General features: G+C 37.1%; 1 protein-coding gene across 2 annotated transcripts; it reads right to left on the bottom strand.

Annotated features, from left to right (window-relative positions):
- Positions 1-751: 751 nt before the first annotated feature.
- On the bottom strand, positions 752-25,260 carry LOC127497595 (cingulin). 2 transcript variants are annotated; one of them, XM_051866159.1, is made up of 22 exons: positions 25,080-25,260; positions 24,307-24,398; positions 16,592-16,858; positions 13,600-14,248; positions 13,137-13,237; positions 12,987-13,056; positions 10,510-10,622; positions 10,241-10,373; positions 9,826-10,038; positions 9,512-9,660; positions 8,488-8,608; positions 8,185-8,397; positions 7,880-8,101; positions 6,959-7,207; positions 6,651-6,821; positions 6,395-6,556; positions 6,197-6,286; positions 5,951-6,034; positions 5,664-5,782; positions 5,062-5,170; positions 4,770-4,933; positions 752-2,703 (listed from the first exon to the last, which is right to left on the bottom strand). In XM_051866159.1, exons 3-22 carry the CDS (start codon positions 16,855-16,857, stop codon positions 2,562-2,564), a joined length of 3,540 nt encoding a protein of 1,179 aa, XP_051722119.1. In that variant the 5' UTR covers position 16,858; positions 24,307-24,398; positions 25,080-25,260; the 3' UTR covers positions 752-2,561. The 2 variants fall into 2 exon arrangements, with proteins under 2 accessions (XP_051722119.1, XP_051722118.1); XM_051866158.1 differs by lacking the exon at positions 24,307-24,398.
- Positions 25,261-26,897: the final 1,637 nt, after the last annotated feature.

Genomic DNA, 26,897 nt, shown 5'->3' with positions numbered 1-26,897 from the left:
ATCCTGGTGCCATGTGTTCCCCAGGTAAGCGACGCAAACGCACCCGGCCATCCACGTGATGTAAAAGAAAACATGATTCTTCAAGACCAGGCCTCCTTCTTCCATTGTTCTGTTGTCCAGTTCTGATGCTCACGTGCCCACTGTTAGCGGTGGACAGGGGTCAGCATGGGCACCCTGATTGGTCTGCGGCTATGCAGCCCCATACACAACAAACTGCAATGCACTGTGTATTCTGACATCTTTCTATCAGAACCAGCATTAACTTCTTGAGCAATTTGAGCTACATTAGCTCATCTTTTGGATCGGACCACACGGGCCAGCCTTTGCGCTCTACGTGCATCAATGAGCCTTGGCCACCCATGACCCTGTCGCCGGTTCACCACTGTTCCTTCCTTGGACCACGTTTGATAGATACTGACCACTGCAGACTAGAACACCCCACAAGAGCTGCAGTTTTGAAGATGCTCTGACCCAGTCATCTAGCCATCACAATTTGGACCTTTGCCCATTTTTCCTGCACATCAACTTTGAGGACAAAATGTTCACTTTCCGCCTAATACATCCCACCCACTTAAAGGTGCCGCGATGAAGAGATAATCAGTGTTATTCACTTTACTTGTGAATAAAATGTTATGTTATGGTCATGTTATGCCTGATCAGTGTATATCTATGATACACATCAGCTACAGTATGTACAAAATACAAGTATAACTGCAATTAATAGGCACACCATAAAAAAAAAGACAGGATCTATTAAAGTACTGAATTTATTTTTGATAGAAAAGGTTTTGCTTCCAGAAAAATACAAACCTTTGATTTGATCAGTGCGTGATGCAAATTCTATTACAAATATATACAAAATACAAGTACATAAATCATTCTCATTTACTTTGGAACAAGAACAATTACAAAAAAATAATTATTAGATATACAAGGCGTTGTAGTGGTTTTCCATTCACGTGAATCATATGAGGTGTGCATAGATAAAGTACTGTAGATATAGACGAGAAAAGGCAGCTTGGTATCAAGAAACACCAGAGATAATCTTTCCACTACAGGATTATAGGACAACTACTGTATGAATGGTAGGAAATATCAGTTATGCTGTTATTTTATATAAATCTGCTTCAGTATTATACATTGAAGTTAACAACAGTATATCATGTGCTGTAAACAAAAAAAATGAATTAATGTCATTGTTTTTTTCATCAGGCATGATGGAACAAACACTGATCTTGTTTTTTTTTTTTTCACCTGCCAGTTAACAATTAACAGTTTTGGTGGAAATAGAAAAACTGGTTGTGCTTTAGTAGTTGCATAAGAAAAGACAATTTCACAGTACAATTGATTTAAAAAAAAAAAAAACTCTCTGCTATTTTATAACGCTAAATGACATTTGCTACGGTTAAGTCAGTATTGAACTTGCTCATTCTTTAAGTTCATTGTTTTATATAGAAATGTTGGTAAATAAAGGAGCTGAAATGTAAATATCTTTACTGTGATTATATTGTTATAAACTGACGCATCTGTGTAGTACTGAGTCACTCGTACCTATAGATATGCCTTTTCACTCTGTAAACATAAAAAATAAGTATATTATGAAGAGCTGGAGGCTAAGCAGAGAATGACATATTACAGCTTTTTTGTTACTAAACAAATTTACTATTTCTCACCTGTAAGAACTGTAAAACAGGAACAATTTTTAGATGCATGTTTTGGACTATTAACTGCATTGTTTTTTGTGTTGCTTTTGCTACACTACACTATAATGACAAACATTTACTTTTTATACATATCTCTTTTATTCACATGACTACTCTGTGCCAACTGGCATTTGTGGAAAAATGTTCACTGATGTGTTCCTTTCCCTTCTACTAATACCCTGATATCCTTCATCTCCTATCAGTCTCTTTTAACATATACCTAATGAAATCATCAGTGCTCATGATTGGTCTCTGGGCCCTTAAAACAGAATTCAATCATGTTTCCTTTCATTCATTCACTTTATACAAAAGTAAGCTTCTTGTTTCTTCTATTTATCCCTAATTACTTCAAGTAATAAACCATAATGACTCAAATTGTCTTATATTCTCAATTCAGTTTCTAAATGGCTTAAACTCTGAACTGATCTCCTCTAAAATTACTGTTTTTTTTTTTTTTTTACACTAAACACTGATCTAAAGGTATCATTAAGGCTTTTCTTTCAAAAGGGTCTCTAAGGTGACCTCAGGTCTAGATGAATAATGCCTGAAATCTATTAGACTCACTGACAGATAAAATGTCAATTGTCTCAATGTGTGAAAAGATGTTGTCCAGTTTTATGGACAGAAAAGAGTTTAACCCCAGATTGTACAATAATTGGGGTTGATGTGTTACAGCAGTTAAAGCTCAGGGGTGGAATCCAGAAGACTGGAGTTTCAGGATCTATTATTTATTTTAGAGCAGGACTGAAGGTACTCTGTGTCCACGAATGAAGCGTCAATCCTTTTCCTTTTATGTACTGTATCAACGGGCAGCTCTCATTCACACCCCATTCCACAGATAAGATTCCTCTCTCGACTTCAGCAGGAACTGGTCTGTAAATTGCTCTCGGTGAGGATGGAGGTTATGCTGGAATGGTCATACAATCCATCATCATCATCATCCTCAGAGCTGAGCACTGAAGACTCCAGAGCTGACTGTCGGGCCTGCTGGATCTTCCTCCTGAGGATGAAATAAGGCAATTTATTAAAGGCAAATTAAAAAACATAGACGCAGCCATTTCATTTCCATAATGAACAACACAATCTACCAAGAGCAGCGCAAATTAGCGTCTGGTTTAAGACATACTTTTTTGAGCGGTAAATAATGGCGCAAATACCAGTAAATTGACTAGCGCAAACCTTAGTAAATCACCTTGCATAACTCATTTAAATAATCTCCTTTCATAAATTTTGCATTTGAAAGGGAAACTCCTACAAATGCATATGCAATAAGGTCAGCCGCAAAAATATCTGTGTCCATGCCTTTTCAGCGCTAATTTTTCACTGTAGGCAGTCTGGTCACTCTAGTATTTTAAGAGACACACTGCCCTCTGCAGGCCTTACTGAGTATTACTTAGAGATGCACCAATTGCAATTTTCTTGGCTGATTCCGATTTCCGATTTTTTGTAAGTGTGACCTGCCGACATCGATTTTTGCCAATTCCGATTTTCTAATTGACAGCATATACAAACAAACAATGACTTTTCTGCAATGCAAAATGTTCTTTTCATAAAAAACAAGGAAAAAGAAATAAATTAGAAAAAAAAAAAAAAAAAAAAAACACCACAAATAAATGCAATAGAATAAGTTATTTTTTCCTCATATTCAGTTTTAATTTTTAATTTAATTTTTCTGGATTCCATTTGAATGATTTAATGACTTAAACATGTCCAAGTAATTGAATTAATTAAAAAAAAAAATGACTTAATTTATTAATTTGTTTACAATAATAGGGCCCTTTTTCCAGAAATTCTGTGTTATGTATTTTACTCTTTCTGGCAATCAAATTAAACGATAAAACATTAATTTATTTTAATCAAATTCAATTTAAATAAACCCTTTCATTTTTTGGCAAACAAGGTGCTGCACAACAGAGGTTTACTGTTAAAATTTAAACATGGAAGAAAAATTGTGTGATTATTCCTTTAAAAATAAAGTTAATAATTATTGTATTGTTGTTGTTATTATTATCAGTAGTAGTAGCAGCATTACATTAAGACCTACAACATACTGTACAACAGTAATACAATAGTACATAATACTAAACAATATCCTAATATATTTCTGTCACGAGTTATACTGAACTTTTATTTTGACGGTCTGGTGTGAAGATCTTAAATTTTCTGTGTGTATATGAAATGACAATAGTTTTTCTCAAATGAAACGGTAAAATGCTCATGAAATGACTCTCAGAGCAGCTCTGGAGATTCATGTGTTCATGTCGTCATATAGTAACACCGCAAGCATCACGCGTGTTTCAATGTGTGTAATACACATTCGCGTGTCTGCGCCATTCATTCACACACAGACACGCAGAACATGTAGGATTCATATTTATATAGTCTTCTTGCGGTTTAATATTCACAGACACTAGTCCATATCGCGAAGTGATTTAAGTGTACTGACCTACTTTTGATTTATTCATCCAAAATTTGACAAATTCTGTGACATTCCGCATTATACAATAAATTCCGCTTTTATGACTGGATTCCGTCCATGTTTTCTGCATGGCGGATATCATAAAGCCCCGAGACTTGAGAGTGAGAAGCGGCTTGTGCGCGATACACTTATATAGATCAGTGGTTCACGCACTTTTGGTGTGAGCTCGAATCCTGCGGGAATTAGTAAAATTATGAGCAACGAGTGAGTGAAAGGATGCGGGTGTGTGTTACTTTGCTGTCAGAGAGAAGAGAGAGAGTGCGCACTGACGGTATGGCCTGTGCTGCTGGCAACAAAACGGATCGGCTCAGAATCGGTAAGACTCAAGACTGATCGGCCGGTCACCGATCCGGGACAATCATGTGGAAAATCGGCCGTTTCCGATCCCTGGCCGATCAATCGGTGCATCTCTAGTATTACTGTATAAAGTATTGTAGGTCTTATTGTGAATACTGCACCAAGCACATTAAGGAAAAAGCACATAGGAAACCATCCATAATTGCTCTTTATTTAAAAAATAATTCAGTATTCCAAACACGAACTCTTATTTATATGAAAAAAAAAAAAAAGACTTCACACACACTTACTTGAGTTCATTCTCTAGCGCTGTGACTCTGGACTGCAGCGCCTCCTTCTGTTCCTGCTGTTCCTCCATGTCTCTGATGGCCTTCCTCCTCAATCCCTCCAGCCGCTCTGCCTCAGCCTCTCCCTCATCCACCTGCCGCTTCAGAGCCTTCACACGCAGAGTCAGCTGCAGGACCACAACATGCATTAAATACAAAATCACTCCACAGGACTCTCAACCACATACACGGATCATCACATGTTGTAGAAGACACATAGCTCTATATGTGTACATGTAAGGTGTGTATGATTCACCTGGTCTCTCTGCTCCGTGTGCTGCTGTCTCTCCTCATCTAAGGTGATGTTCAGCTCCTTTAGTTTCCTCTCCAACCGTCGCTGAGAGGACAGTACAGAGGTCTTCTCTCTGAAAAAAACAACTATGTGCTTGTACCTCAGGATGTTCTGAATTTGTAGTGTATTGAGAGTTTTCTTATGCTTAAGATTCTTCAGGTGCCGTTTTAATTTTGTTACTTTTTTTATGTAAATAACTTTAAAACAACTTTTTTAAAAATTTAATAAAAAAAAAAAAATTAACTTCTTTTGTAGTGAGGCCAGCGAAAATATTGGCAGGGCAAATTAAAATCTGTTCAAGTAGCAAATAAACCTCCTGGCCATTTCCCGAATGTAATTTAAAATAATGTAATAAAATGTAGTTAAATTATTTAAGTTCATTAACTTAACTAGAGGTTTTCGGGAACTGCTTTACTAACTGCAGTCTGTGTATTTTCTAGCAGCATAGAGTGATTAAAAGGAGTGCTTTTCTCAAGCAATCTGTAGTGCTTTGTGGGTAATGTAATTGTTTCTGCCACTTCATAGTAGTGGTTTTATAACTTTAGTTCATTAGGTCCTTTGTTTACCTCTCCTCTGTGCGCAGTCGTTCCTCGAGTTCCTGGATTTTGCTCTCCAGCTGAGACATGCCATTAGAGGAACGTGACTGGCCCTCCATCTCAGCTACACGAGACTTATACTCCTTTATCTGAAAGAGATATAGATTAGATGAAATCCTGTGGCCAATCTGAATCAATGCATTTGTTTAAATGTACACTCATATCAAACTTATTAGTACAGAAACTCAGTCTAAGATAATGCAGCATACACTATGACAGATAAATCTACTATTCTGTTGGATGGTCATGAGGCATACCTGTCTCTCCAGAGCATTTTTGTCCAGCTCCAGGTCTTGTTTAGAGGATCGTTCTTGCATGAGCTCTGCACGCAGCTGTTCAATCTACACACAGCACCACATTTACATTAAAGCATTTCATTTCCTTTTTCTTAATTTTTAGTTATTAATTTATGAATTATTTACTCTGGTACAGTAGTTCTGTGTTATAATATGGCACTTATTAAGTCCGCAATGTCCACTGATGATAACGGTTTATATATATACCTGATCTCGGCTCCTGGTGATTCTTTCTGTCAGCATCTCTGCACTGTTCTTCTCCTCATCCAACTCAAGCTCCAAATGTTTGATTTTGTCCTGCAGGTGGAGACAAACATAACATATAGTGAAGAGGGTTACACCACCAACATTAGACACCAGACTCTTTAAACACCAGATGTGGAAAGGTGAAGGTGAAACACACACCTCCAAGCTGCGGATCTCTCGTGAACGGTCATTTTGTGTGGTACGCTGAGTCTCTATCTCACTCTCCAGATGTTTGAGGCGGTTGGTGAGCAGCTCTTTATCTAATAAAGCATTGTCTCGATCCTCATAACTTGAGAACAGCTCCTTCTTTTGACGGGCCAACTAAAAACAAACAAAATTGAATGACCACAAATTGTTGACTGATTAATTTGCTTGGACAAATTCAAAAGTAAGAATATTTGTATGAGTGTGGCACCTCCTCCTGTAGGGAAAGAATGGTGCTCTGAGCTCTCTCCAGCTCACTGAGCTTCTCTTTGGTGTTTTTATTCAAGTCCTGCTGCTCTTTCCTCCACTTCTCTCTCTGCTCATCCAGCTGAGCCTGCAGGAGCCGCACCTCCTCACGGGATGCTGCAGACAAGCGTTCCATCTGACATAGAAAAAGTGAGGGAAAGGGGCAGGAGGAAGCAAAAGAAGGAGATTAGAAATGACAGAAAGTAAAAGACCGACTAATAACAATGAAAAATGACACAAGACTGACTCAAACTTGTGTTGATGAGCACATACTTCTTTATTGAGTTTGTCTAGCGCTCTCTCCTGCTGCCTCCTCTGGTCATCGAGCTGCGTGTTCTCCTTGCGGACTGCATCTCTGTCCTTCTCCTTCTCTTCCAGATTACGAGCCAGCTCGTCCCTTTCCAGGCCCAGTCTGGAGTTCTCACGTCTTGACTCCTCCAGCTGCTGCCTCAGTCTCCTGGTCTCCTCCTGTTGCTCCTGCTCAGCCTCAATACTCTGAGACATGCGCTCCTGCAGCTGAGACTACAGACACAGACAGTTAAACAACAGAAAAAGAGAGCGAACAGATGAGTAATATGTTTGTTTGAATGCATGACATCAACTAGGGATTTCAAAAGTGGCAGATAGGATCATGAAAACACAATAACTGTGAGTTTTCAACCATTAACTGATGAAAACAGATTGTTGCAGTCTGAGTGAGAGGGAAAATAGGGTGTACAATTACATAACTATGGCTAAGTCTACATAAAATGCAGATACATTTGAAAACACGGTTTTTATTTCAAAACCCTCTCAGTCCACATTAGCGTTTTCCTCAAGTTTCTCCCGCATACTGAAAAGCTGAAAAATTGTAAAACACACTTGTTTTTTTTTTTGTTTTTTTTTCACAGGATAGCAATTGAGAGTAAATTTTCTGTCATCTTTGCAGGAATGTAATATAAAGATTGTACAAAGTAAGATTTATCTTTAGCAACATCGGTACAATATGGGTCACATGACTAAACGTGTCATCGTGTTCAAATAGTCCACTTTACAACTCTACACTTGGGAGAATGTCTTCAAAAAGCTACATTTTCGCAAGACAAAAATAGTCTCAGCATGGATGAAAGGCCAAAATAGAGAGAGAAAAAAAAAGTAGTTTTCAAATGTATCCAGGTTAGTTTAGAGGTAGCTTATGTTAATGTGTGTCCTAACCTCCAGGCGTGTGAGCCTCTCCTTCATACGCGTGTTGGTTTCCTCGAGTTCCTTGTGCTCATGTGTCAGATTGTTTGCTTGGGCTTGAGCAGAGCTGAGTTTGTCTCTCTCTGCCTGCAGCTCTTCTTCAGCTGAGAGCAGCTGACTGCGCAGTTGGCCCACCTCCTCTCGCATGTCACTCAACTCCCTGCGCAAGTCCTCCACCAGTGAGGGTTCAGCTAGCTGTCGGAGGTTTATAAAAATCGTAAGTATAACACAAAGGGAGGTCAACTGTTTTTATGTCAATAATTTTAGCCATACTGTACCTGTTTGGCCCTCTCGTGAGCTTTTGTGAGCTCTTCCTTATCTCTGCGTGACTGGTCCTTCAGCCTGTCAATTTCATATTTCTGCTCTGCTTCAAGCTCCTGTTTGCTCTTCTTTAATAACACTATTTCCATTGTCTTCTTGTCAAGATCTGTTTTTAATTTATCCATATCTGCTTGGGCCTTCTGCAGGTCAGCACGACAACGCTCAAGTTCCTATGAAAATACAATGAGTACTTTAATTCTTAATGTGAGAACATTTATTCATTTAACATTCACTAGCAGATTAGAGTGTACTGTATGTACCTGGCTGACTGTCTGTGTCTGTTTGGGATCTGGTATCTGCTGTTTCATTGTGGTCATTTTCTCCTGCAGATCTTTCAGCTCCTCCTCAAACTCCTCTTTCTCCAGACGAGACTGGAGTAACCTAACATACCATATATACACACACACTATAAACATAATACACAAACATAATATACAAAACACTGATAAAATGTTAGTGATTAATATCAAATATGTACATATTCTGCTGTGTATAGCAGCTATTAAAATGTCCATGAGGACTTCCTATAATTTGATAGAGTTAATTTGGGTGGACAAACTATTGATTTAGTGTCAAGATCCACCATAATGTGATTAAAAATGATAAAAGCAATGTTCCCTATGTGCACATTTTATTAGACTCCGTCTCAATTAATGGTGCCATCTTGCTCTGTTACAGGCAAACCATTTAGAGATGGAGAAATTAGCTAGGTGTGTTTAAATTAGTAGATTAGCAGTGTATTTTCTGAATTAAAAAAAAAAAAAAATAAATAATAATAATAATAATAATAATAAGCAGAAGGATTTTATTTCCAAATTATTCACTATTTGTAATGATGAACTAGTGATAATCTAATGAAACAGGTTAATCAGAATGAAATTGAATAGCAGATATATATAAAATCGTAATATTTTTAAAAGCTTGTTCCTCTGAATTTAGTAAGTATTTAATGTGTTAGAATTGTGATTTGGTACACTTAAAAATATCACACAAAAGCATTTATTAAATTTATTATTAAATCATTTCTTTAAAATTACGGTTGCGGGATCTTAAGACTCTTCAAATCACACTTACAAATACTAATAGTTGCAATCACATCTCTACAAATAAATCTACAATTTTGTCTCATCTACTCTGACAGTGTATCTCACTCTGCTTTAGGTTGAACCCGTTGTCCACTGCACCGACAAAATGCGTACAATGAAAAAGGAGAGACATAAACATATTAAAAAAAAAAACTAATTCAACTATAGCAAAAAACTAACTAGTGTAAGTGTGACTCACTCTTGTTTGGTGTTACGTAGTTCTTCTCTGCTGGACTGGAACTGCTCTCTCCAATGGTTTCCCTCATCTCTGCTCTCCTCCAATTGCTGCTGGAGAGACCTTACCGTAGAGTTCACACGGTGACGCTCAGCTTCAATAGTTGCCTGAGACTAAGGCAAAGAGATATTGTTGTACATATATGCACCATGATTCCTACACAAACTGCTTCAAGTTTTAACACTGCTCCTTGTACTTTTTTATTATAGGTGTTCACCAGGGTTCTGTCTTGAGTGCCTCTAATTTCCTGTACATTTTGCAGACCCTTGGATGCGTACCTGTGAAACCTGCTCCATGCTCGCTCGTAGTCGCTCCATGTCTTGGCTGTACTGCTCTCTGAGAGCTTCTATCTCCCTGTCATGTGTGGAGACCTCATCTTTCAGTGCACCCTTTAGAGCAGTCAGCTCCCTCTCTCTCTGCCTCAGAATGTCCTCCTGCTTCTGACGCAGCACTGCAGCTTCAGCCAAATCAGCTCTCACCGCCATCAACTCCTGTACATACAAATCATATCTTTTTTTTAATAATCTCAAATGTGTATATTATGTGTGAATGAAACATTTGTAAGAATTTTCACAGGTTTCAAAATATAAACACATTTCACTTCTCACCAACACCAAAAAGATTTTGATTTGACATCACAGACCATTTTAGTCTTAGTCTGGGGCGTATGCGTGTTTGTGCGTGTGTGATCACCATATGCATAGTGTCAGCTTGAGCCTTGTTGTCTGTCTCTCTCCTCAGCTCCTCCTGTAGTCCTGCCAGCTGATCCTCCAGCTCTCTAACATGAGACTCTGCATTCTCTCTGTCCATTCGCAACTGAGTTAGCCTGAGAGAGAGAGATAAGCACACAAATACAACTTAGCAACTATACCTTATGTTGCACTGCATATAAACTGCAGATGTGTTGAATGTCCATGTTGGTAAATACACAATAGTGACAAATCTAGTTGTGTTTGTCTTACTCTGAATGTGATTGGTGCAGCTCTGTGCTCTTCCTTCCCAGCTGTTCCTGCAGTTGTATGTTTTCATCTAGACATTTCTCAAGCTCCTCCTTCAAGTCATCAGATCTGCTCACCTGAAATTCAAGGGACAGTGGTTCTATGGTTGTGCTCATAAGCTTACATATTTATGTTTACTTCCCCCTTTCGAAATCTCAAAGGTGTTTAAGATATTTAAAAATAAACAGAGATCATAATTATTTTGTTGCATTTGTGTTTCACATTTCATCCTATGTTGCTTCAAGCATCAATGACTGTTTGTGATCAAAGTATATGATACCCAATATGATCTGAGCCACTATGGGGAAAAATTCAAATGTGCAAAGCTTGCAGGACCTGTAACATAACGTAACGTAAAGTAAAATCATTCAGAATGTAATAAATAATATAATTAATAACTTTTTTATTATTCCTTTAAATAAAATATTATATATATATAAAAAAAATATACTATATAAATTAAGATTAACATCTTGCAGGGGAATGTAAATCTATGAGCAGAATTGCATACAAAGATATCAAGAGTGTCTATATCTACTAAGATCTCTGACAGGACAGGATAATTTCCCAACAGTGCATGATAACTGTAAACTGACATCTAGTGTTTCCATTGTTTTGCCCACTCCATGCATAGTCTGTCAGTGGCTAACAGGACTAACCAGGACGGTCATGTGCGTCAAACAGTTTTTTATGTAAACAAGGCATTACCAGATTACGCTCCAATTAGCCCAGGACACTATAATCCAAGTGCACCTCTATGATATTATCTAGACGACAGAGTAGTCATTAGTGGTTTGCTACCCCTGTTGAGACATAATAGGCTTAATCCTGTGTAAAGTTCACTATTCCAAGTAATTGCTCACTGAAAAAAACAGTCCTTTGCTTTTAAGAAATCATTACTTCACAAATGAAGTGTTTATGAGATTTCTACATTATAAAAAGTTCCCAAAAGCTCAGCATTCAAGACAAAGACTATAATGAATAATATTATACATACATATGATGTTTTATCATACATAAATTATAGGCTATTAGACCATTATTACACTGAATTAATATTAATATTTTGTTTTAACATAAAATAAAAACTAACTTCATCAACAATCAACACAGTGTGCAGGTTTATAAGTTGTGTAAGTTTAAAAAAAAAACAAAAAAAAAAAAACTTAAAAGTAATTTAACAGTATAACTTCGAGTTCTTTTTCGATTTGCTGTGCCAGTTTTAAAATTCTCATAATTATCTTGAGCTCAGTTGCTCAGAAACTTATCCATGATGTTAACTTGTTCCTGGAAGCAAAACCCAGACGCATCCATCAGGCGTCTAGATCCTCTCTCTATGTCAGGTAATTATACTGAGGCTAAATGGTCCACTGTTTGCCTCAGAGAGCAACTGTGCCTTCCATTTCAAACATATACTCAGGGTATACTGAAAAGTTCAAATATAAGATTGACAGGGATATTGTCTTGCAGTCTTTTTAAGTGCTTATTTATAATTTCTGATGGTATGTTATTGGGATTTATACATTTATATCAGATTAGACTGGCACACTTTTGTGTCTATTAGTAGAAAATTGTGTTAGTGTGTGTAGCTGATGGTGGAGGAAAACATTCCTTCCTCCTCTCACTCTAAAATGGGCTCAGCTGTTGTAAGTGAGGTGGGATCCGCTGCCAATTCATTACAGCTTAGCAAAATATGCCAACACCTAAAAAGCCATCAAATGTAATGCCCATTTTAGCAATGCCTGTCTGAGTACTGAATACAGTGCCAACTGAGCCTACCTCCACAGCCAGACTGGGTGTTTTTATCACTAGAGTAAATCACCTCTCACTGCTGACACTTGTTTATGATAGCTTTTTAAAAATGGCAGATTTATTTGCAGCTGGGTTTAATCAAAGTCAGTTGACTCTGTGGTTATCTTGGTTACACCCTGGGCAGCTATTTTCTAAGTAGATAATACAAGTACATCTTTTATGTACTTGAATGGGGAATGGTGGCAATATCCAAAACTGTCAAGATTATGTCTCAATAATAGATCAAATTGCACTAAAAGTGTGCATTTTACAGTAAACAAACAAGCAGTATCTCGATTAAAAAAAGCCAACTGGCTCTTTTAACTGAAAGGCAAAAATTACACAAAAACAGTCTCTGGTTTAATACACTGCCTTTCATGATATATGTCATTGAATACTATCGAATCCTGTACAGAAAATTGTGTCTTTTTTCTTCATTTTGTCACAGATTGTACTTCAGTTCACCTGAAATAGTTTTGGGAGCAGAGGTTCAGCTTTGAGCTGAACTAGTTGTGTCATATTGGTGGTGGAAGCACACTAAATAGAAGTCATTCATTAGTTTTAAATGTAGGGTTTGTTTTGTGATCAGGTGTTAACATGTTTTATGTTCAAAACATGTTTAAAATGTGATTAACAAAGATGCACTGTACCTTCAAGCCTTGAATCTTATTACAGATGACTCGAACTCTGTGTTTAATGGAAGCATCTCCCTCTGTGCTTCTGAGGAATTAGGAGAAACAAAATGTTACTGATGACATTCAGTCTATATATATTTCTTACACATCAGAACAATGGTTTACCCCTGACGTAGAACATCGTAGATTATTTGCTGTATCTGATCTTCGGTTGAGAACTCTGACCCTGAACTTTGACCCTGGTCCATCAACAGGTCAGGGGTTACCTAAATGGAGACAACAGTCTATGAAACATCAAACACAACCCACGAACCAACTAAGTAACATTTCTTAGAATAATGAGTACGTTACAATTGATACATCTGAGTAGTAACACTTTGTCTGCTGACACCAACAAGCTACATCAAGCTAAATGACATTCAATGCCAGAGAGAACAGAGTATCAGGTTGATGAATTGCTTTACTGTAACCTATTCAAATTACACCGTTCCAAAACCCTGACAGCATTTTAAGGCATCAGAGGTACACTTCCAAATGCAAATTCTGTTCCAAAGTCTAGATCAAAACAATGTTAAATCAACAAGAGCATACTTTTAATAAGCCTCAATATATTTCATCTATCACTCACAGGTGCATCAACTGGAGCAGATGAAGTGACGGCCATGACCTTGGCGACAGAACCTGAGCCACGTCCCAGGCTGCTGTAGGCAGAAGCAGGTGAGGAAGACAGTGGTGAAGAGTACGTGTTTGGAACGAGAGATGGAGCAGGCAATGGTGAGGTTGAGGCAGGTCTGTTGTCCTCCTTTAGGACGGGATAGTGCCCCCTGGTGGTGGTCCCAGTGTTACCCGGCTGTGCAACAGAGCCCCCGTCGAACCTGTCGACGAGTCTGTAGGCAGGAGGCTGACGGATGGAGCTGTGAGCTGGCTGGCTGTGAGTGTGCTGGTTGTGTGGAGATCCTTCGACTGATTCAGATGAGGTGTAATGACCTCTTCCTCTTCCTAAAGTGCCATTCAGCCCGGTCTGGTAGGAGCCACCCCACTGATTTCTCTCCATCCTTTCTCTGGGCCGCTCCCTCTCTGGTCCCATACCAACACCTCCATCCAGGTTGCCATAGCTACCAGAGCGTCCATCACCAAGCGGCCGTCGGAGTTCATCTGTAAAGTCTTCGCTGCTGTTTTCTCTCTCCAACAGGGAGCCGTGAGACTGAGCACGGCGCAAGGGGGTGTTATCTCCAGATGAGAAATACGGCCCCTGGATTACCCCATCCTCTCTCCTCCTAACACGCAAACACAATCAGCAAAATACAAAGATACATATTTAAAATTTGTTTAAAAAAAAAAAAAAAAAAAAAAAAAAGAAGCACTGCCTGATAAGCGCTGCCATTTTTGTTGTGTATGAGAAACATTAAGCTACTCATTTGAAGTGCGCCACACAGACATTTATCAGCTCGGCCCAAAAGACAGCAAGCAAGTGCATTTACTCGCTGACCGGTTTCGATCACTAAACAGAGCTGTGAGATCCAACGAGAAGAGTTTGAGTTTAGCACAGAATGCTCTGATACAAACCACAAACGTCTCTGTGATTTAAACTAGTTTAAAGCCAGATGAAACCGCGCTGACATTCTCAATAACACTGATGCGGAAAACAGGAGAAACAGCTTTTCAACCCACAAATCACCAAAATTTACCATGGATTTACTGTAGTAACACTAACTGTAACCATGGTATTGTTGCAGAAATGTGAAATTTACATATCGAATTGAATTATTTTATTAATGTAGACATGACTTAAATGAGTAATGGAATATCATTACAGTATTTAAGCTATAGCAGTTTTTGTGCATTTGTATTTATACTAAATGTTTAGGCTAATGTTTTTTTTTTATATAACAAATACCATAGAATCCATATCCGTTTTTGAGGTGAGGTACTGTGGTTTTAGTTGTGGTTATTATCTACAATGATAGGCAACTATGAAAGACCTATGGTTAATTTTAAAAAGAGGAGTCCTAACTCAGTAAGCATTTTTTTAAAAGAAGTTGTAACTCATGTTAATTTTTATAGACGTTACTGTTTTTGTTAATGAAAATAAATTTACATCTGCATCCCAACTCAAGTTTCTGCAAAATGCACATTTTCATGAGAGAAAACATGTGCTTTATGGGCTTCAAAAATTATTCAAAGACACTATTCAACGCCATTACAAAGCTGGGAAGAGCAAGAATATTATTGTGTTTGGCTGAAAGAAGAAAGTCAAACACACCTAGGATGGCTTAAGGGTGAGTAAATTATAGGATAATTTTCATTTTGTCTAACTATTCTTTTAATCAGAGAACAAAAGAAAGATAAAGTCACTTTTTGCTCTTGACTGAATAACTTTTGTAACTTTAATTGTAAACATTAATCTGCAGTTAATTTTTACAATGAAGACTATCCAGTTTTATTTCACATTTGATTACTTTAATTTCTGTAGTATTTCTTACCCAAATACTACTGTTAGGCTCACCCGAAAAAATTAAAGCCATGTTGTTGTTTTTTTCCTCTTTATTCTATTGTATTTATTTGTGCTATCATTTCCAATTTGTTTATTTGTTCTTTTTTTATTACTGACTGTTTACTTGTCTTTTTTTGTGTAAATTTAGTTCAGAGTTTCAAATAAAGCCTCCCTGTGCTAAGTGTAAGTTATTGAAAACAAAATTACCCAAATTATCAAAAAATTATGAGATAATAATAAAAATATCTATATGGCAGTTTTCCCTGTGGTATCAAAAATGGTATCGGATATCGATATTTTTCAAGGTATCGTATCAAAGATAGAAATTCCAATATCATGACAATACTATTATGTACTACAGTGTAGCAAATCTCAACTGCTTGATTGTTATATCATCAAAAAATGTAAACTATATCACTGCTCAACAATATATTATATATATTATATATATATAATATAATATATATTAAAAGTTGTATATATAGCGCATCCTACTTTACTTGCATGCATACAGTAAAATCATGTATACTATTAGCAAATCTCGGCTTCATGATTCTTTATATCGACTTAATGTAAACAGCTCTATATATAAAAAGTTGTATATATTGTGTATTATATCCAACTTTATTTGCATACATACAGTACACACTACCTGATTTTTTATTTTGTTGCAAAATGTTTTTATTTACAATTATTCTCCTAACTCTTTGTATAAAGTTGGATATATAAGCATGTCCAACTTAATCCACATACATAGTTTTCTCGCATAAGGATTTGTTCATGCTTGAATGCTTGTATCGCAGCAAAACGTTAACTATATTATCAGCCAGCTCTAATCCTCTAAATGCAACTACTGTATAAAGCATGATGTTAATGTTTATAATATATTAATCTTCATGATTAAATTAATTTTATCAAGAAAATGATTTCAAAAGTATTTTAATTCAGTAAAGATACTTATATATAGGTAACAAATATTTTTATATTTACGTACAGTCATTTAGATCAAAGAGTTTAAAGATAATGAAAAATGAAAGATATTGGAAAAAAAAAAAAAAAAAAAAAAAAAAAAAAAATCAATAAATATGTTGTATTTAATAAAATAATAATTTGACTTGGAGCATACCTAGGCAGGCTGCTGTAGGCAGGTGGTTGGGTTCTCAGCTGTACTCCATATGAATCTCCTTTCTCTCCCTCTTTCAGTACAACATAGGGCTGCCCACCGATGCCCTGCACCCTCACTGCCACTCCATAGCGAGATTGCTGTTTTTTGGGCCCCTCTTTCCGAGGCTGCCCACTCACCCCCCCTCCGGTGTCTTGCAGGTCATTTATAAAGCGAATCTGTACGCCATAGTCCACAGGGGTCTTCCTACCTGAGACAGGAGCAGACATCCTAGAGGTGAGATGAAAAGAACAGGAAGAAAATGTCAAAGTATACTGCACAATGCACAGTGTCAAAGTGTGTTTTTCCAGTGACCTCAAAAATCAAAAACTCTCTTGGGTTCAAGAACTATTTTTCCCCTCTCATTTTCTGCAAAGACATTTAAAAAAAATCTTCAATAAAAAATGTTCTAACCCTTGAACCAAACCAACCAGCTCTGAATCACAACAGTACAACGAAATAAAGTATTTCTTTTTCCATCACATCCCTGCATGTTCTTTCTCTCATACAGGCCCTGACAGAAGCAATAAGATGTCCCTCAGATTATACTCCACTGCACAACCTGATGTGAAGCCACTTTCCCCTCTACGGACGCTCCTCTCCTCATTCCCTTTTCTTATTTGTGGAACTTGGTTCAGGATTGGGGGCAGTGTCCTACTTTACTCATTAAATAATATGTGATCTTAAAACATTCTGCATTCAGGCCTAAATGCTAGAAATAATCTGTTTATATACTAAACTAATTTTTTTTAATAAACATTATCAATAATTTAATATAATATGTCATAATCTGAAAGATTTCTGTGTTTTATTTAGACTTGATTGGATTGTGAAAAGTGGGCATTACACTCCAGAATGAAGCCAAGTGGTTGGAGGGGAGGGGCTGAACAGGAACAGCTATTTCAGAGGCAGTGCAAGTTACATATTGATAAAGGATTATGAAGACAAACATTGTTTGCACTTATGAATCCTTCACAATAAGATATTAATAATGCATTAAAATAAAGTAAATGGCCTTGACCTTGTAGATAATGATGGTCTGTTTTGAAATGTTTCTAGCCTATGTTACTCTCTAAAGGAGAATTTGAATGGGATTTTTTTACTACCAGAGCCCTACTGTTGTGCTCTATTGAGATACAGACAGACACAGACATGCAGACAGTCCAGTGAGGCAGGATTGAATTACACACTACTCAATGCTGCCCGTTACCGCCGATTCCTGGCACAGAAGACCCAATGGCCTTCATTATTCATTAACCTGAGCACAAACGTTTGTTTTTCATGGTGTAGACGTTCAATTGACTTTCTATCCTAAACCACACACCTTTTTTAGATTTTTATTAAGACCTAGCATGATACTACTTTTCATCAAAACTCAGGAAAGCTTCAGCATTACTCATGATATAATGGAGCAGAAAACTGAAGGTGTGGCTGGTGTGATGGAATGAAAATATCTCAGTAAGGAACATTATAGCATGAAGGGTGTGACAGGGAACAAAGTGCATTCCCAGACAGTGGTACATCTTTACCGATTCTCTTTGTCTTTTTCTTTTACTCTTGAACTTGCCATCTTGTTCAGTAGCAAACTACATCAGTCCAATAAACTAAAGAGACACATCCAATATGTCTTCTTACATGTGTGTGAGAGAGTGAGATATAGATATATATCAGAAAACTTTTAAGACGGCTGACGTGTCTGACGGCTGAAAGCAGACTGAAGAGAGCCAAGCTCACATACGGGTGCTCCTGTGCTGACAGATATACAGGCGGAGGGTTATACAGGTGTAGTGAGAAAGTGGCAGCAGCACTTCACTGATCATTTTTCACTCTACAGTCTCATTCATCAACTATGTTTATTGTGGTTGCGGAAGGATTTATGTACTTTACAGTGACGATAATTAAATTCCAGCCCTCACACTTACAGGCGGAGTTTCAATATCAGACAACAGACTTTGAACACCATAAAAGAACTATAAAGAAGGAAAGGCTTCTTTAGAGATACAGGGGGGACACTGTTATGTTGAATATGATGAAAATGTATCCTGAGGGCCCACACAAATGCTGCAAAAATTTGTGTGGCAGCCAAATGTAATATGGCAATAAATCATTTTAATTTTTCACATTATAAAGATATTGTGCTTTGAGCCAAACAGTAATGCTGGCACTTTTATTAAAGTCCCTTTAAGGTAAGCAAGCTAGTCTACTTTTATTCAAAAAAAGAGCTCGAAAAAAAAAAAAAAAAAAAAAAACAGTACTTCACCAATGCACTATTCATGAAATATATTACATTATTTTCTATGTAAAAAGCATGTGACATCAATCACATCCATGACAGTGGCCCCTGAACTACAGAAAAGGCCTTTAATTGGAGGTATAGTCTCATAAGCATAAGCGATTATGTCATTTTCATCCAACTTGTTAGTTAGTTTGGGAGATTGAATTCAGTGGTTTTTATTATTATTATATTTTATTAATATTTATATTTAGCTTTCATTTTTATTTCAGTTTTAGTAATTTTAGTATGTCAACTTAAAATTATTTTATTTCAGTTAGTTTCCCATGCAGCATTTCTATTTTTCAGTTAACGTTTGTCATCCATTTATTTTTCGTTTTATTTCAGCTTTGTTCCAATTAACACAAACTATTTTAATAGATTTAGTTAAGAATAACAACACTGATTTAACTCTGCTCAATCACTTTTGAATATCCACATGATGACGGACAGATTATTTATTCTGTTATGAGTTATGACAGTGATCTGGTCATTGGTCAAACATACAGCCAAAATTCGGTCACGGTCTAAAACGATTCATTTCTCTGTGTCAGTGTGTCAGTGGCCAGGCAGACAGAGGCACCATTTAGCGTCTCAGCACTGCATTATCTGATAGGCTGAATGGAGGGAGCCTGTGAGTGGGACAGAGGGGGAGTATGAGGACCCTCTTCCCATTATTACAGTGAAGTGGGGCAGAAAACAAGGGCAGCTATGCTGAGAACACTGGCTTCTCTATCACATTCGCTCTCTCCTGCTCTCATACACTGATCCAAATCAGAGATGTCACTATTCCCTTCATAGGCAATAGCCTACGGTATGCAGACGTTTACTTACATCCAGAACAAACACACTTGATTTAACCAGTCTAGGAGCAAGTATCTGTGCTTTAAGGGCAAAACAATGTAAAATCGACCCACTGCTTTTTCCTCTCTTCATAATGAAGCACTGTTCATTAAATCTGTTCTATCTATTTCTCTTAATGATGATTTTATGATGACTTCTGCCTGTAGATTTAATCTTGAAACAAGCAATGTTTCAAATTTCCTTTCTTTCATTGTATTTTTGAATTATTTTGTTTTTAATTATTTTCACTATTCTATGATTTATGTGGTGCAATGCCTCAATTTTCCTCCAGAGATTAATAGAGTACTATCCGCACTGACCTTACCCCATCTTATTCTATCTCCTATCTCATTCTCTCCTATCCCATCCTAGTAAATCTGAAAGGAGGTTAACACTCCTCTTAATGAAATTCTAAAGTTTTGAAGACTTCTGAAATGCAGTGAGAAAGGTACAATGTGAAACAATAGTGTGCTAGATGGTCACAGCAAGTTGTTTAGCAACCGACAACCAATCATAAACAAAAACAATGCTTGCCTCGTTAAATATTCATAGTGTACAGTCGCAAAAACTTTCACAAGCCACGTTTAGCTTCCACACATTAGGGAAACTAGAGTGATGAAAAGACAGTATTACTTCTATGTTATTTCTACAAAAATAGGGGTGCAGGTATGACGTCACTTTGTAGGCCAATCGGCAGGTAGCATCACACTGGTTCCTTCGACAAAAATCCAATAGATGTTTGCATAGGCTTTTGGATTATTGCAACAAAAACAAGCTCTGTGATAAACAAGTTTGATACTTACATGTTTTGTCCATCAAGATCATTTTTCACAGATGAACAACTTTTATGAATTTTGAAGCCTAAATGCAGTCGGCAGAAGTAAAAAGCTAAAGGTAGGCTATAAACGAACTACACCACAGTCCCACGAGTTTAATGTCACCGCCACTAACTCTTTCAGTTTTTATTTAAAAACATTTTCCCAGAAAGTTTGAGTTAGAATAGTTTATAAGAACACAATTATAAACATAACGAGGCTGTAAAAGCAGACTGAGTTTATTTGTTCGGCGTGATGATGTTTAAATGTCCTCGACAGCCTCTGTAGTCCCATTTAGCCACTTGTTAGCAGCCACTTTTTTCAAAACATCTAACAGCTTAAAAAAAAAGTCATGAGTGGGGTAACATTGATGTATTTTATGTCATGGAATAAAACGTGAAAGTATCTTGAGCTTGTGTTAACCACATACCTTATTTCAGCCATTTAACCAAAAACCCAGTCAAAAAACCCATTTACTTTTGGATGATGGAACCGGAAGTGCTAAAACGCTAATGCGTTTCTGCGTTTTGGCCTACAAATTTATGTCATACCTGCACCACTCAATGGACAAGCAGTTGCGTTCTCATGTGCTGTAGCCACAGCTCAAACTCAAACAATATATTGAACTCATAGATATGCAAATAAGAACATATACCCAGGGTTTACAAAGTCATGCAATCTCATAACTTAAAGGGTTAGTTCACACAAAAATGAAATTTCTGTCATTAAGTACTCACCCTCATGTTGTTCCAAACCTTCGTTCATCTTCGGAACACAAATTAAGATATTTTTGATGAAATCTGAGGGTTTTTTTTTTTTTTTTATCTCCTAAAGAAAGCAATGAAATTACCACATTCAAGGTCCAGAGAAGTAGTAAAGACACTGTTAAAATACTCAACGTGACTATAGTGGTTCAACCTTAATGTTATGAAGCGACGAGAATACTTTTTGTGCGCAAAAACAAAACAAAAATAACGATTTTATTCAACAACTTTTCCTCTTCCCTGTCAGTCCCCTACGCAGTTGACGCAGTTCAGAGCATCTGTGTTCTACGTCAGAACACCAACTCTAATGGCAACTCTAATTAGTTCGGACGCAAACACAGAATATAGACAACATTAAGGTTCAACCATTAGTCACTTGCTGATTTTAATGATGTCTTTACTACTTCTCTGGACCTTGAATGTGGTAATTTTGTTACTTTCTATGGGAGATAAAAAAAAAAACCTCTCTGATTTCATCAAAAATATCTTAATTTGTGTTCTAAAGATGAACGAAGGTCTTGCGGGTTTGGAAAGACATGACAGAAATTTAATTTTTGGGTGAACTAACCCTTTAACTGTCTAGGATTAAATACTAACCCAGGACAAAATTTGGACCACATGAAACGTGGAACAAGATGGTCCAGGATTACATTAACCCAGGGTTAAAAAAGACACACAGCACCTAATCTGCCCCCCACATCCTCAATTTCCTCCATTTGTTCATAGGTTGATTTACATCTTACTTCAGTCAGTGGCATACTCACTTGATTCATCACCTTTAAACATGATGACCACAGAATCTGTGTCGGCAGAATTCCACAGAAAGCACTGCAGACTGTCAACAGAATTCAAATGCTTGTACACAAAGTTCTGCCAACACAGATTAAGATTTAGCTGATTCAAACAACAACAACAAAACAGTGTCAAAATAACTGATTATTATATACTTACACATTAGGACAGACACATTCTGTATTGTACCTTTCACGTCTCATTCCACATGGTCTGGGAGATGATGCAACAACAAATATTGCAATTTTAAAGTCTTAATGAACCACTCTTAAAAAAAAAAAAAAACCCTCGCAAAGACCCTCCACGGGCATCTGTCCACAGCTCTGAGTTTATGACCTCTTGTTCTCCCATTAAATTGAATTCTCTGATCTTAAATTGAATCGAGACTCTCAGATGTGGAACGTCTAATAGAATTAGGAGGGAACTGAAGCAGTAGGACTCAGGAGACATCTGCACAGTCAGTATTGTTTGTATTATCTCTGTTGACTATAACAAATCAATGCAAACCAAAGTCAATGCATCTACAATCAATGCATGAGTCACATGTTTAATCTTTCTCAGACATGAATCACATCAGACTTCATATCAATATGAAATGTGAATTTAGACACATTTTGTCAGGTCAGACCTCATTTAACGTGGGAGGTACAGTAGAAAGAACAAGCATGCTTAGCATTCCCAGAGTCCTTTAGGTTTTCAACACCAACCTCTCAGCATACTTAAGACAGCAACACTTTTGAGGTGGCATATATTAAAAGTATGACAACCAGTCTCATTAAAGACAAACACAACCTAAAGGCTGAATCTCTGATCTAGTTTCTATTCATTTACATAGAAAGGATAAACCAATCACTGAAATTCACTTTGGAGTGATTTACTTGACAGAGGTGAGATATAGAGTTCATCTAGATAAGTCTAAATTAAAGATCTCGAGTTGCTCTGAGAATGCATCTGAGAAAGTGTAGCCTATCGTAAGCTTTCATCTCATTTTAAAGAGTCTGGTATCCCTCCATTAGTGCTCGACTCCCCTTTGCATTCTTTGTCTCCTGCCAAACTCCCTCTAAATCTCTCTTTTCCTTTATCCCCACCCACCCACCCACCCACCCTTCCTAAACTTCAATCGCTCTTCTTGTTTCAAAGACAGACAAACAAGAATTTCTTCTTCTGTCCGTCTATAGGATCTCACCAGCATGACTGACTCCAGTGTTGCCAAACACAAATCATATGGCCAGAAACTCACACAACATAAAATGAAATCTTATCTAATATCAGCTTGGAAAAATTAAAGCATGACTCTCAGCTGTGAATCACACTAGAGGATTAACGTCTCATGTTAGTGATAGAGATAGTGTTATGTTTGTCCATGGCTCAGTACAATGTAGTCACAGGTCAATAACCAAGATGCCACTGTAAACATGCGAGATGCAAGAACAATACATTTTGGTTTTATGGTCTAAAAATGTTCAAAGAATGATTCGAGCTTTTAATTTAACATGCACTGCTGAGTGTACTTTAGCAGGTTCAAGGGGGTGCTTGGAAAAATTAAGCTTTGTTAAACCTATAAAACAAATTACTACTTAATTGGATTTCATATTAATAAAATGTGCCGTTAGGTCTTTCTTGAGGAAATTACTCCAGAATTGTTTAAAACTTATGAAAATCAAAAGCTCATGTGTCTCATTAGGGAGAAGCTACTTGGCGAGTTTGATTTTTCACCCACAGAACTGAATGTTTTTCATTTAAGTCATGATGAAAATAGCAACAGACCTTTTCTTCCATATTGTGATGTATTGTGTTAAATTAATTATTGAAAAAGATACAAAATGTACTGGATGGAGTATGTTGATTGGACGTATTGGGAAATCGGCTGAATGTGAGCTTAAGAATTGAATTATGACATAAAAATGTTTAAAAAAAAATAAAACAAGCACAGATAAATTCACACAAGATCAATAACAATAATTTGGAAAATGGACTTTCTTTTCATTTTCACATGAAATTTAATTTCATGTCAACTTTAAAAGTGAATCATTTTAATAATAGCCACTTTAATAATATTAATGATAAAGCTAAATTATATGTAATAGATAAAAAGTAACATTTATATTTAAGCCTAATAACAAAAAACGCTGTAAAACACTAATTTAAAATGACTGTAAATAGTATGTACAGAGTTTGTGTGCCACTGCTCACCTGGGCCTGTAAAATTCTTCTACACTGAGTCACTGGTTTCAGGTCTCGAAAGGTCCTGGCGTTTGGATAACATCACGAAACTACCAAAAGAGCTATAAATCAAATATAAACGAGATCAATGCTTAAACTACTAAACTAAAAAGTTGGTTGTCCTTTTAAGTCTTTTTAAACAGCACACGTTTGACAGCCAACCTGACACAGTAACCTGATCGCGGCAAGTTTGACACTGAATGAAGTTTGAAACTTATTCATTTGAATGAAAAACTGGTCTATTCAAACAAAGCTTTGAGTGTTTAGCGGACTTTCGTGGGCTGTGGTGAGGTAAACAATCACAACACTGTTAAAACAGGATTGTTTGCCACGTCAATACTTTCTCTCATGATTTGCTCCCAAAGCGAGAAGCGCAGGTGTTCACCTGGCGATGCACCTGCGCTTCGTGCGAAACTCAATGGGTTATAAAGTCTCGAGGCAAAGCGCTCATTTTTAGCGTAAACCGATGGAAAATACTGTAAATACGTGGGCTCGACAATAATCCTTTGAACAGACATTAATCCATCTTCAGAGAAGCACACTTAAGAAGAACACGAAACAGGTCAAAAACAACTAAGCTTAACAGTATGCGAGCGAGACAAGTGTGTCATTCCCAAAGGAAGAAAGTTCAGCTCGAAAATGCATTTAAGCATCTGGCGCGCGACAAACAACTTAGCATCAATTTCTAGTCACAGGCTAACAGGTTTAGCGGTGATAGCGAACAAAAATAACATTTAACCTACCTGATATTACGGCAAAGTTTATATTTCACTCTGCTGAATGTTCCTCTGTTACTTCCTGCTGCTCTCCTTCATGAGAACTAATAGTGTAAAAGTAGAGGACGTTTCTTTGAATGTGACAGGTCTAACTAATAATCCCCAGGGAAACATTTGCTAAAGACAACCTGTTACCTTTCAGACCGATACCACTTGCCCCGCCCACTTTGCGCGCGAGGAATTATTTTATTGGCTGATAGTGGCGTCGTGGGTGGAACGCACGAAACCATTTCTGCTTCGATTATTGGTTAGGTTGTATGTCAATCACAATAAAATCTGGAACGCGTTTGTCTGTGGAGCCGTGAAAAATAAATTCGGTATTATGATTTTGAGACAAAATGAAAGTTTAGTTTGTCACAAATTTGGCTCAATGGGCTACACTTCTATGGCACGCTTATAGTTCATGTAACTGCCTGTTTTGCAATTCGTTATGTATGTAAATAACTGAGAGGGTTTTTTTTTACGGATCTCGTAGGCTATAAATAAATTCTTACAAATAATAGGCTAATCCACAGTGAAAAAATCAGGTGCAAAACTGTTTGTATAATAAAAAGGTCCGTTTTTGTAAATAAAATAGGCCTATCTAAAATCAGAATTTGATCGCCGATCGGAAATGATCAAATTTAGCAGCGCACATAGCCTAAGTAGGCCTACAATCAAACTCTGACTACAGGCCTAGTGCAAAATCATGTTGAACAGTCAAAATAGTGCAGAATATGAGTACATTTGGTTATGCTAGTTAGTTGGTCCACCGATGAAAGTAAATGTCCCGTATGTAGGCTACTGTCTAGAATTTATAGCATCTGGATTTCATTTTCCCTTATTGTTTTTTCTTGTCGTTTTCAATAACTGGAAAAACAGGTCCAGGTGCTTCTCAATAAATTCTGCAAGACATTCCACGATGAGCTGGGCTGACTGACAGTGTTGATAAACACACTGATAATAATGATGTTACTCTTCTTTACTATAGTAGGCTAACCGCCAGTAGTCACGTGTGTGGACAGAGACAGATTGTGTGTTCACAGCTCAACTTCCACTATTTAAATACTTTCAGAACAATGTAAAATTGTATGTATAAGCAGGCAAGTAGGCAAGCATGAAACTCGGTGCCAGTAAAAACCATAACATTATGGAATTTCAGGAATATTTTTTAAACAGACCGTTTATCAGATCTAATTAATTAAAGTAATGTAGGCCTTTAATTCATTTTTACGGCTATTAATTAGCCACTAGATGGAGGCAGTATAAATGACTTTAAATTGCCCATGTGTCTGCTTTTACAAGTGATTTGGGCTAGTTACCCGGTGTGAACTGCTGCCCCTCTGTGGTAGTGTCTGCACAATAAATGTTCATCATTTAAATGTTAGAGCTTGCCTGGTTAGTAGGCTATAGATAAATAGATATGCTATATTTGTAGGCTATGTTACGTGTTTTTTTCCTGTCATAATTGATTTGTTTTATATTTGCTTTAGGCTACATTTTAAATTAAGCTGAAAAGCCTGTAATAAGGTCAGATAGTCCACATTGCCATGACTTATGTGTGACAACATGCCCCGCAACGTGCTCATCGATGTTTTTTTGTTTTGTTTTTGTTTTTTCAGTTAAAAAAATACACTGAGAAATATTCACTTAAGGAAAGAGTGTGACAACTAGAAAACTATTGTAAATCTAGGCTATTTGCTGTGCACCAGAGTATTAAGTGAGGTTTGCATCCACAGGTGGGTTGCGCCCAGCAAATGAAAAGTTCCCATTTAGGGGAACAGTAGCTGCAACTGCAACCACCCC

The sequence above is a fragment of the Ctenopharyngodon idella genome, chromosome 16 (assembly GCF_019924925.1).
Source record: "Ctenopharyngodon idella isolate HZGC_01 chromosome 16, HZGC01, whole genome shotgun sequence".
Taxonomy (NCBI): Eukaryota; Metazoa; Chordata; class Actinopteri; order Cypriniformes; family Xenocyprididae; genus Ctenopharyngodon; species Ctenopharyngodon idella.
This window is presented reverse-complemented; position numbering and strand designations above follow the sequence as displayed.